We start from the raw sequence: 12,173 nt of genomic DNA on the forward strand, positions 1-12,173 counted from the left end.
CTTGGCGTACTCTTCATGCTGGTTATTAGCCTACACCTTCCACGCTGGCTTGGTGCGGGTTGGAAGGGGTATTTTATATCAGAGATCCTTCTCCTAGACTAATTGCCTTACTGGGCTGTTGAACTTAGTCTGTCCTGTTGGTTGTCCGCGCCCCAATTACCCAGGGACCCGCTCAGCTTTATGGCGCTGACCGCCCGCCAGTCACAAGAGAAGGTGCAAACGGTTGTTTGTGTGCATTTTATAGACGTTAGTTGGGACTCACTAACCCCACACACAACCTCCCATCTCATGCCTGGATGTAGTTTAACGTCATACCCAGGACACAAATGTTTATTTATATAGCCCTAAATCACAAGTGTCTCAAAGGGCTGTACAAGCCACAACGACATCAAACCCCCCTTCCCCTCTAGGGGAGACCGAAAGCAATGGATGTCGAGTGGGTCTGACATAATATTGTGAAAGTCCAACACATCAGCGAAAGTCCAGTCCATAGTGGGGCCAGCAGGAACCATCCCGAGCGGAGACGGGTCAGCAGCGTAGAGATGTCCCCATCCGATGGACAGGCTAAAGAAAAGAAACTGCAGATCAACTGGTCTAAAAAGGGTGTCTATTTAAAGGCTAGAGTATACAAATGAGTTTTAAGATGAGACTTTTAAATGCTTCTACTGAGGTAGCATCTCTAACTTTTACCGGGAGGGCATTCCAGAGTACTGGAGCCCGAATAGAAAACGCTCCATAGCCCGCAGACTTTTTTTGGGCTCTGGGAATCTCTAATAAGCCGGAGTTCTTTGAACGCAGATTTCTTGCCGGGACATATGGTACAATACAATCGGCAAGATAGGCAGGAGCTTGACCGTGTAGTATTTTATACGTATGTAGTAAAACCTTAAAGTCGCATCATAGGTGCACAGGAAGCCAGGGCAGGTAAGCCAGTATAGGCGTAATATGATCAAACTTTCTTGTTCTTGTCAAAAGTCTAGTAGCCGCATTTTGTACCAACTGTAATCTTTTAATGCTAGACGTAGGGAGGCCCGAAAATAAAACGTTACAGTAATCGAGACGAGATGTAACGAATGCATGGATAATGATCTCAGCATCGCTTGTGGACAAAATGGGACGAATTTTAGCGATATTACGGAGATGAAAGAAGGCCGTTTTAGTAACACTCTTAATGTGTGACTCAAACGAGAGAGTTGGATGGAAGATAATACCCAGATTCTTTACCGAGTCGCCTTGTTTAATTGTTTGGTTGTCAAATGTTAAGGTGGTATTATTAAATAGATGTCGGTGTTGAGCAGGACCGATAATCAGCATTTCCGCTTTCTTAACGTTGAGTTGCAAAAAGTTAGCGGACATCCATTGTTTAATTTCATTAAGACACGCCTCCAGCTGACTACAATCCGGCGTGTTGGTCAGCTTTAGGGGCATGTAGAGTTGGGTGTCATCAGCATAACAGTGAAAGCTAACACCGTATTTGCGTAAAGCGGCGCTAAGATCAAGAAGCAGCAACATAGATGACGCATCAGAATCCATCGTTAGCAATAGATCGTTAGTCATTTTTGCGAGGGCTGTCTCCGTAGAGTGATTTGCCCTGAAACCTATATATAATATTATAATATAGGTTTATATTATAATATATATATATATATATATATATATATATATGATATAATTCATAATTTGCTGAAATAATTTACTGACACTTTCTACTTTTTGGTCTAGCTTCATTAAAAGCCTGGTATGAGAAACATATCAACATCTTCTTGACTACCTGGAATCAGCTCAGAACCTCTTTGGCAACCAAAAGTAAATCCTAATTCTCATGATAATATACAATGTAATATAAATGTACTACATTTTCCAATCTGACCACCCACATGTTGTCACTCAGGTGAGATCAAGCTGCCCGACGAGTTCTGTCAGAAGGACCTTGACACCTACAGTGACCTTAAGGTCCTGTTTCCTCAGCGACAAGGACCCGGGCTGTGCTCTACAGCCCTTGTTAGCTACCTCATCGCCCTGCACAATGACATGGTCTACTGTGTAGACAAGCACATGGGAGAGGAGACCAGGTGAGGGCGCTCTTGCTCACTCGAGGAAGGAAACATACTTTCACGCCTGCTCCACTTATTTGTACTGTAAATTGCTAGATACATTGCAGTTTACGGTATATAGAATTGTAATATTGCAATTTACTCAAAGATGGAGCTATTTGACCATACCAGGATAGGGGTGAAGATGAGTTTTGCAGTCAGAAGAAAAGTATTCTTCTCCTCAGGGACGTAGCACCTAATTCCAGGCCCCCATACACACACTTGATATATTTACATGCACTAAAAAACTAAGTATTGCATGGATTTTTTTAAACACATGTAAAAACCTTAGTTAGGTTTTTGAATGTTTAAAAAGATCGGATTAAAAAATCTAGAATATATCTCATACCCCTAAATAAATGTATATGTGTATATATATACTGTATATGTGTGTGTATGTACACTGAACAAAAGTATAAACGCAACACATTTGTTTTTGCTCCCATTTTTCACGAGTTGAACTGAAAGATCCAAAACGTTTACTATGTACACAAAAGACCTTTTCCTCTCAAATATTGTTCACAAATCTCGCTGGTGTGGCGTATCAAGATGCTGATTAAACAGCATGATTATTGCACAGGTGTGCCTTAGGCTGTATAAAGATTTAATGAATTGTTTACCTTTCTTCTATCACCCATCCCTGTTCCAAAATGCTGGTGCTTTGTGGGACTGCTTAAAGGTTAGCTTTTATGACGTTTTGACATCTGGGTTGTGTGAAGTGTTCCAAACCAGGTTTGCTTCTCATAGTCTTTGACATTCTGTATATTTGATTCAGTCAACTTTATTATTGAGCTTTCATGCTATATTAATTTTTATATTAACATTTATGACCCACTTTGAGATCCCTGCTTCTCCTAACTGCACCTTCTTCCTGTCCCCCAGCTACAAAGTCAGCCCTGCAGATTTGACTGACCTGCATGTGATCCACTATGAGCTGGAAAGGGACATCATGTCAATGATTCTTTCCAACTCCCAGTACAGCATAGAGTGGGGCCAGGAGACCCTTCACGAATATGATTTACCTAAGATCCAGATGCAGATTATCTCCCGCGTTCTCCTGGGCAAACCGCTTATTTATCTGAATGTGAGTGCATGGCACCAAGCACAATCAAAAAAGACAGGGTTCCACTGACTTTTTTTTTACCTCGCAGGGAATCCCAACACTTGTGAACAGGCACGAACGCAACTACCAGATTATCCTGAAAGACGTCAGAGAAAAAGTCAAACAAGCGAGTATCGCTCCCGTGTTTAAGGTGTCACATCGTTTGTTCCTCTCCTGATTTTTTACCGCTTGTGTGCCGACAGGAGACTCTCCCGGCTCTGACTGCGTTGGATCTGGCCAGGGATCTGCACAACTACAGCGAGGCGTGTGAGGCCCTCTCCACTTTGGAATTGGTCCTCGGTTTCCTTGCCATGGCTGGGGGAGACCCTCACATGCAGCTGTCCTCCTACCTGGAGGAGGTGCTCCAGATGGGAAGCCAGATTTCTGAGCATATCCTCAAGGTCGGCTGTTCCGAAGTGTTGCTTCTTTTTATTGTTGTGCCTTTTCACCCACTTCCTCTCTGGACAGATTTGTTTAATCGTAACTTCTTTTGTGTGTCGCAGGTCCTGAGCCTGTTCTCTTTAAAGCATTGTGTTGTACTGTGGCAGCTGCTGACCTCAGACAATATGCTGATGCTTAAAAAGGTAATGTTCAAAGTCAATACAATACATATAAAATATTTGGATTTTTCCCCTACATTTAAGTGGTTCTTTGGTCAAAATGTTGCAAAGATTATGTTTTACAGACCGTCTTCAAGTCGCTTTCTGACTGTCTCTTGAGAATGCGCCATTTTGTGGGCGGTCTCATTTACGTGCAAATCTCTCCTCCAGTCAAAGCCCCCTTCAACTGCTTAGATTTAAGTTAGTACTTTTTATGAGAAATATTTTAGTATACACTATATGTGCATGTAAAAACTTGTCTTCCCCACAACAAGAGCATACAGAGACATAAGGAATTTACTGACTCCAACTTTGGACTACATTTTGATAAAAATGGCAGACTCACGCTAAGCTCTTTGAGTTAACTTCTACCATATATGGAGATACCCGTTGACCTAACGAAAGCAAAATACATCACAATCGTCTTAAAGTCCAAAGCGCTCATTTGAAGCAAGTCTGGAGGAAGGCAAGATTGTTTTATAAATATCTCAGCCATGCTTCATGGTTTTATGTCAAATTATAATGGGTATCCCAAATACACAAAAACAGGTACCAACAGGTAAAAAAAGTTGGTTTTGCATAATATGATTCCTTTAAAATGTTTGCCTTCCAGGCAATCCCACACTTCTCATTACATTCTTGCTTATGCTCATCACTCCCTTTTCCATTTAAACTTGAAGGCGCAAACACCATTGTATCGATCTCCATTAAAATATGGAACCAGCTACGGAACCACTTGGGTTTTCAGGGCCCATCTATATTGACCCCGCTACTTAAAAACCAATTATTTAAACCTTCCCGTACCGACCCCGCATTCATGACTTGGCACGATCATGGTATCACCACTGTGAAAGACCTCTATGCAGACGGAGTGTTCTCATCTTTCACTGAACTCTCTTCCAAATATGATTTGCCGAACTCCCACCTTTTTCGCTTTTTTCAGGCGATTCGCTTTTTTTCAGGCGAGGGACTTCGTAAAGAAGCAGTTCCCACACTTTCTAAATCGTCCTCCGGAAACTCTTATAGATACATTATCTTTGAGCCCTAATCATAAAAAATGTATCTCCGTGTTATATACCTCCTTAAGTTCAGTTGCTCCAAACTATCTATCAGTGATAAGAGCCTCGTGGGAGAGCGATCTTAATACCAACATATCTGATCAACACTGGGACTCTGCCCTGAAACTGGTCCACTCCTCCTCAATATGTGCCCGTCATAGACTCATCCAATGCAAAGTAATCCATAAAATTCACTACACTAATTCAAAACTATCCTAAATCTACCCCACTGTTAGCAATACCTGCAATAGATGCAAACAATCTCCGGCTGATCATGTCCATATGTTCTGGTCCTGCTCTAAACTATGTTCCTTCTGGGAGGGCATTTTTGACACAATCGTAAAGGCATACGGTCAAAACTTTCCCCCCAACTCATTATCAGCCATTTTTGGCGTATGCCCCGATAACATGTGCCCGGTACCACTAAAACGCGCTGTTGCTTTTACGACCTTGCTGGCCAGGCGATTGATCTTGTTTAATTGGAAGCTGGTTCGCTCCCCATCACACGGCCGTTGGATTAGAGAGGTTCTCTACAATCTAAAACTGGAAAAACTTAGGTTTTCGCTAAAAGGCTCGGCCCAAGCGTTTGAAAGCTCATGGAGTCCTTTCTTGCTGTATGTCAACTCTCTTGACTTATGCCCAGACGCAGATGAGGAATAATCTCCCTTTTATTATTTTTATTTTTATTTTTATTTTTATTTTTATTTTTATTTTTATTTTTATTTTTATTTTTATTTTTATTTTTATTTTTATTTTTATTTTTATTTTTATTTTTTTAATTTATTTATTTATTTTTATTTTTATTCTCTTTTTTCTCTCTTCTTTCAGCCTGTTTGTCTGTCTCTGGCCTCGTATGTGTGTGTGTGTGTGTGTGTGTGTGAATGTGTCTGTCTTTTGTCGTCTTACTTGTTATATGATTGTGCCATACTGTATGTCCCTTGTTGGTGTGACCTGAGTGGGGTGGTTTGGGTTTTAAGGGCAAGGGTGTGAATAATTTACTGACTTTAAAATTGTACTGTTTCGACTTGCACTTTTTGCTGTCTATTTGAAAATGCCAATAAAAAAAGTTGGATTAAAATTTTTGCCTTCCAAAATAAAATAAATTAATTTTTACCTTCCGCCCGAATGCAGCTGAGATAGGCTCCAGCACCCCCCGCCACCCCGAAAAGGACAAGTGGTAGAAAATAGTTGGATGGATGGATAATTGATCACCATTAAAAAAATTATCCACAGCCAGACATGTAAAAGTAACAGCTATTAATGATAAGAAATGCAGCTGAGATAGGCTCCAGCACCCCCCACGACCCCGAAAGGGACAAGCGGTAGGAAATGGATGGATGGAAAAAGAATCCATAAAAGAATGATGCTGGGTGTAGGGTCAAGTGGTCCATTCTTCTATTATTGAGTCATAGTCACATGTTGTACTAAGCAGACAGGACAGAGGTACATTATGTGTATGGCTAATTTGCATAAAATTCATTAATCAATAGAATGGGAAATGTACCGACAATACTAATATTTATACGGTTATTGTGGACTTAAGGTTGACTTAGCCATGTTGTCGAGACATAGAGTATCTTTCAAAAGTTTTGAGACACTTTCCCAACGCTACTGTTTATGTAATGAGGAAGTGCATCAAAACGTTGGAGAGGTACCGAAGACACGTGTCGTAATATTTGTCTAATTAAGAATTGAGCGCTCGGAATTTGGTCAATTGTGTGGAAGTCCAACATGAAGATGGTTCTACCTTAAACTTCTGACTTTTAAGACTCAGTACTTTTATAGTGTTCCAATGTTGAGGTTTCACTGTAATTTTAGTGTAGTCTGCAGTTGGCTCTTTAAGTTCACACTTATCCCCCCCGCCCCCCAGGATCCTTTCGAAAGAGTCTGTGAAGTGTACAAGAAGGACCTCGGTGAGGATGTGCGCGAACAACTGACTGCTTTCTGTTTTGAGAGCAGCACTGACACGTTCTTGTTGGAGCTGCATGAGTTCCTAGTCCTGGAGCTTCAGAATCCCAAAGCACCAGATGACTTCAAGCCAGAGTGGAGGTACTTTTTTAATCTCATCGTGCAAGATCCACTTTTGTGTTTGTACTTCTGTTACTAACCATGAAATTAACCAATCGATTTCCTTGAAGCTTTGTGATGACGGCCTAAAACTTCTGAATTTTGGATTAAATTATTATCATGTTGTTATTAAAAATTAAATTAAGTACAGATGATCTGGTCTGATATTTGCCTTTCTGAACTGATTGGCTGATAAGCTGCCAAGCCCAGCTGCTCTTTACCGCAGCTGTTTACGAGTGTTTACATGCTAAAGATTGTACTCGCGTGACAGATTCCTTCAAATTCTGGTGCGGTATAGCTCCTTTGGTAGAGTGGCCGTGCCAGCAACTTGAGGGTTCCAGGTTCGATTCCCGCTTCCGCCATCCTAGTTCCTGCCGTTGTGTCCTTGGGCAAGACACTTTACCCACCTGCTCCCAGTGCCACCCACACTGGTTTAAATGTAACTCAGATATTGGGTTTCACTATGTAAAGCGCTTTGAGTCACTAGAGAAAAGCGCTATATAAATATAATTCACTTCACTTCACTTCAAAAGGGATGCGTGCTCAGGCAATTACTGTGGTTGTAACAAGTCTTTTTAACAACGATTCAATTAAAATCATAATTTGAGGTTGCCGTTATGATTCAGGGACTATTTTATTTTTTAGAAGGATTTCAGCGAGTTGAAATCGATTCAGTAACTTTTTAGTCAAAAAAATCAAGCAGTTTGACTGTGAAATAAATAGAGGATACTGGACACTGCAGGTGAACTTTCCTATATTCCTGTTATTTATTGTAAGGGAATTAAATATAAATGAATTGTGGATACAAACAAGCAAGTAAACAACAATTGATTACTAATATATTCACACCTTATTTGAATAAAGTGCAAATAACACTTTAGGTTGATTTAACAAGAGGAAACAAGTTCTGTTCACATTTTCAATATTCAAGACATTTTCAATAAAAGTACAGCAACCAACATTTTAACAGTAGATTTACCTTATACTTTTGCTTTTGTTTTTTAACATAAAATAATAAAATATTAATATCAAAAATAAAGTGCATTCAACTCATCTTTAGGTTGAATTAGCAGTAGATTTACAAGTTACTTTTTTCTGTTGCCATTATATTCTACATATCCTACAAACAGTGAGCGACTTCTTAAGAACGTGTGTCTTTGCAAAAGCCTTAGGGCTGCTGGATGACTTAGGGAGCTGATTAAAATTAATTCAATTGATGTATTTTGGCGTCGGCATTTAAAAAAAAATGTTGTTAGTTTTTTTTAATTTAGGAAATATATTACTTTAATATACCTCATACATGAAAAGACGTCTTCCATTATGCTTTTACTTGCGTTTGATTCATTCCAGACACACGAATGCGGCGTTGTCAGTGTGCATAGGTTTCTGTTGTCTGGTTTGCGATTCAGAAAAGCTGTTACAGATTATAGATGTGTGCTGCTGGTTAAACACGTCCCACTCAAGTAGGAACATATAGAACATGCTATGCCTTTACCAAACAATCTGTCACTCCTAATCGCTAAATCCGATGAAATCTTATACGTCTAGTCTCTTACGTGAATGAGCTAAATAATATTATTTGATATTTTACGGTAATGTGTTAATAATTTCACACATACGTCGCTCCTGAGTATAAGTCGCACCCCCGGCTAAACTATGGAAAAAAACTGCAACTTATAGTCCGAAAAATATGGTATTGTTTACAAACTCATGGAATGTCTCAAAACAATCAAGTTGGGCACTCTTAAGTCGAGCTCGCACTTTGTTAAAACAATATTTAAAAATGAAGGACTGCGTTGATAAACGACAACTGGTACTTGCTGCAGTTATGCACTATGTGACTAAACATTGCATTTGTATGGATCTACACAATACCTACTGCTACTGTTATGTACAGTATTAGTGCTGTCAAACAATGAATTTGTACAATCAGATTAATCTTTTGTGATTTTTGTGATTATTCGCAGTGAATTACTTGCTCACATAATTTAAATTCATGTTACAAATGACTAATATTTGAACACAAATGCAGTTTTATTGTCAGAATGTCACACGAAAAACTTGAATGTACAACATTTTGTTGATTAAAACTTGGTAACAGTGTGAATTCTGCAATAATAATGCAAAAAGAAGGTTCTGATGGATACCAATAATAATAATAAAGTACTAAACGCATCCATAAACATAACTCAAAGTACATTTATGTCTGCATTTACTCTTCTTTTAACCAGTTGCTTCGGCAAACAAGCTTGTAGACATTTTAGATGACAGTGCTGATCTCTTTTGGAAATCAAATGTTTTTATTTTGACAGTATGATGATAATATTTGCTCTACCTTGGATTAGGACTGTAGAATTATCGGTTTAAACATAAATTGCATATTTAAGTCAAGCAGGTGCTTTTATTTTTGCGTGAGCTAGATCCTCGTTCTTGAATTAAAGGTCCTGTTTTTGTCTCTTACAAGCCTGAAGGACTCTCTGGAGGCGTACATGATGCGCAAAGACCTGGACTTTCTTCCTGACCTGGAGAAACACTTCCCGTCTGAGATCTGCCTTTGTCACTGTGTGGAAACCTGGAAGTTCATCAACGCCATCAAGCAAGAGCGCAGCCGAAGGCAAATAGGATGAGAGGGAACGGCCTTCCTTCTTTAAGTCTGCCTTGTCACATGATCATGTTTACATTCCTCACGGGCCAAACGTTTTGAAGTGCAATGGATGGCTGACAGACCTATAGAAATGTAGTAGAAACCATTTTCAATCTTTTTCTATTTTCTTCACTATAGTCGATATTTACTGCACCAATTATGTGATGTTCCATGGAAGCTGAAGACAAATGTTATATGTACTGTAGCCTTATTTGGTACAATTGCACAAGTTGCCTTGCTGTATTTTCAGTTCCATTATAATGTGCCTTCTTAATACAACATTCTTAAGCTTAATTATTTAGTATCCTGCCTTGTAACTTTTATAATGACACCACACAGGCCCCCAGGTTCGTTTGAAAACCTGGGAGACGAAGATTCTTGCAGCAAATTCCTAAAAAGACGAGAGTGCTCCTGTTGAATAGAGGAACTTGGACCACGGTAAACACATTGGCAGATCCTTGCATTGCCATTTTACCCTTGCTAGCAAACATAGAACACTGGGGCCCAAACATTGTGATTTACATAACTGAGGGGTTCCTCAGGGCACCTCTTTAAATCCTCTCCTTTTTGGCAGTTATAAGTTGTTACTGTAGCTTGTTTAATTCAGATGCAGTCTGTAGTCGTTTGTTCTATTTACTTAGGTGTCCTAGTAGTGTTCATCAAGGTTCCGCTATAGGTCCTCTTTTTTTTGTAATTTGGGCTATTCAACTGGAGACTTGTGAGTTCAGTTTAAAAAACTTGATAGAAGTGATCTTTGACCAGCTACTTTGTAAAAAGTCATTGAAAACAGCAGAGTAAGTTTTTAAAAAACAATTCTATCATTCACAGTCCATATGACAGACAAGTAGGCATATTTATCTTTTTTTATGCATTCTAATTTTTAATATACGCTCGAAGGCAGCTGAGATAGGCTCCAGCACCCCCCGCGACCTTAAGAGGAACAAGCGGTAGAAAATGGATGGATGGATGGATGGACGGCAAGTACGAGGTGGCTGACAGAAGAATGGAGTAGTTCCTATAAAGGGGGGTCAGCGGGGGCTGCAGGAGATTGTTTTATGACCGGAAGTGAGGGGGGGGGGATATGACCCCCCAGGAAGTGGGCGTGGCCTCCATGGTTTCACTAGTTAAGGGAGGGGTAGCGGGGCAATGATTTATGACCCCGGAAGTGGGCATAGTCTAAACCGGAAACAGTAAGTATACATCATATCCGCCCGCCATTCTAATTTTGTAGTTTTTTGCAAGCTCTCTGCCATTTTGGTTGTAGTCCTTAATGATTTATGACCCCTACAGGCTGACCAGAGTATTACAATGGTGCGTAATAGAACCATCTTGTGCAAAGGCCATAACTATGTCTTTAAACATTATGTATCATGATTACATGTTCATACTGACAGTCATTACAAAGAGCTAACAAAATTTTAGTTCTTATGGATTAGTCATGGTTATGTTCCCCTACCTAGGATTGCTTTTAAAACGGTCACATATGACACCGTCATAGTGACCAGATCGCATACGATAAGCTGCCGGAACAGTATCATAGCGACCACGTTTCTGCCGCAGCACAACACAGGTCCCATAAGATGTACCGACAAGCAGTTGTCATAGTGACCAGGGCGCCACATATAAACTATCGGAACACTATCATACTTTTGGTCACTATGATGAAACTGTCGGTACATCATAATGTGGCCATGTTAAAATTAAGAGTTATTTGCTACGGCAGAAACGTGGTCGCTATGATACTGTTCCGATAGTTTATCATATGCCGCGCCCTGGTCACTATGACGGTGATATGTGCAGAGGTGGGTAGAGTAGCCAGAAATTGTACTCAAGTAAGAGTACTATTACTTTATAGAGATTTATTACTCAAGTAAAAGTAAGTAAGTCACCCAAATATTTACTTGAGTAAAAGTAAAAAGTATGTTGTGAAAAAACTATTCAAGTACTGAGTAACTGATGCGTAACCTGTTTTTTTTTAATGATGATGGCAACAAATAATGCACAAAAACATAAAAATAGCAATGAGCAAATTCAAGGAATAACTTAAGCAACTAAAACAATAATATATATTAAATAATAATACTAAGGCAAATTGAGCCACAATAACTTAACATCACCATAGGCTCAGTAGGCAGAGATTACAAAGGAAAATAACAAGTTAGCCTTTACGCAAACCATAAACTGATAGGTGTGGACTGCACCTGAGAACACACTGTGCACTTCTGATTGGTGTTTGCATGCATGTGTGTGTCTATGAGGCAGAGTAGGACACAAAGGAGACTGCTCCGCCCTAAATTTAACATCGATAGCCTTGGAGACACAGATAGGGTGCAACATCTACAAACATGCAGTTTGTGAGACTCCCAGAATAATATCCTGAGGATGTGGAAGAAGACCACGCTACTTGAAACCAGCAAGGATATCATTGGCAACAGGACTAGGAAACACCAGGACTGGTTCGATGAAAACGACATCGAAATACAACAGCTGACTGATGCCAAAAGGAAAGCTTTTTGTTCTTGGCAGAGCGACATCAACTGCAGGGACAAAAGGCAGGCCCAAGCCAAGGCAAAGGCACTTGTCCAGAGCAGAGTGAGAGAGCTGGAAAAA

General features: G+C 39.9%; 1 protein-coding gene across 9 annotated transcripts in view; it reads left to right on the top strand.

Annotated features, from left to right (window-relative positions):
• LOC133642572 (E3 ubiquitin-protein ligase rnf213-alpha-like) overlaps positions 1-10,340 on the top strand; it is a 63,235-nt gene extending 52,895 nt beyond the window's left edge. For 8 of the 9 annotated variants that reach the window (XR_009824537.1, XR_009824536.1, XR_009824540.1 and 5 more), the window contains 2 exons: positions 1,723-1,806; positions 1,892-1,948. Coding sequence is in view for 1 of the 9 variants with exons in the window: in XM_062036841.1 (XP_061892825.1) it covers positions 1,723-1,806; positions 1,892-2,072; positions 2,976-3,177; positions 3,245-3,322; positions 3,399-3,596; positions 3,699-3,779; positions 6,723-6,901; positions 9,384-9,546 (1,166 nt within the window). In the remaining 8 variants the exon portion in view is untranslated. Of the gene's footprint in view, positions 1-1,722; positions 1,807-1,891; positions 2,073-2,975; positions 3,178-3,244; positions 3,323-3,398; positions 3,597-3,698; positions 3,780-6,722; positions 6,902-9,383 lie in introns of those variants that run through there. The other variant, XM_062036841.1, reaches the window with a different exon arrangement.
• The last annotated feature ends 1,833 nt before the right edge of the window (positions 10,341-12,173 follow it).

The sequence above is a fragment of the Entelurus aequoreus genome, linkage group LG25, assembly GCF_033978785.1.
Source record: "Entelurus aequoreus isolate RoL-2023_Sb linkage group LG25, RoL_Eaeq_v1.1, whole genome shotgun sequence".
Classification (NCBI taxonomy): domain Eukaryota; kingdom Metazoa; phylum Chordata; class Actinopteri; order Syngnathiformes; family Syngnathidae; genus Entelurus; species Entelurus aequoreus.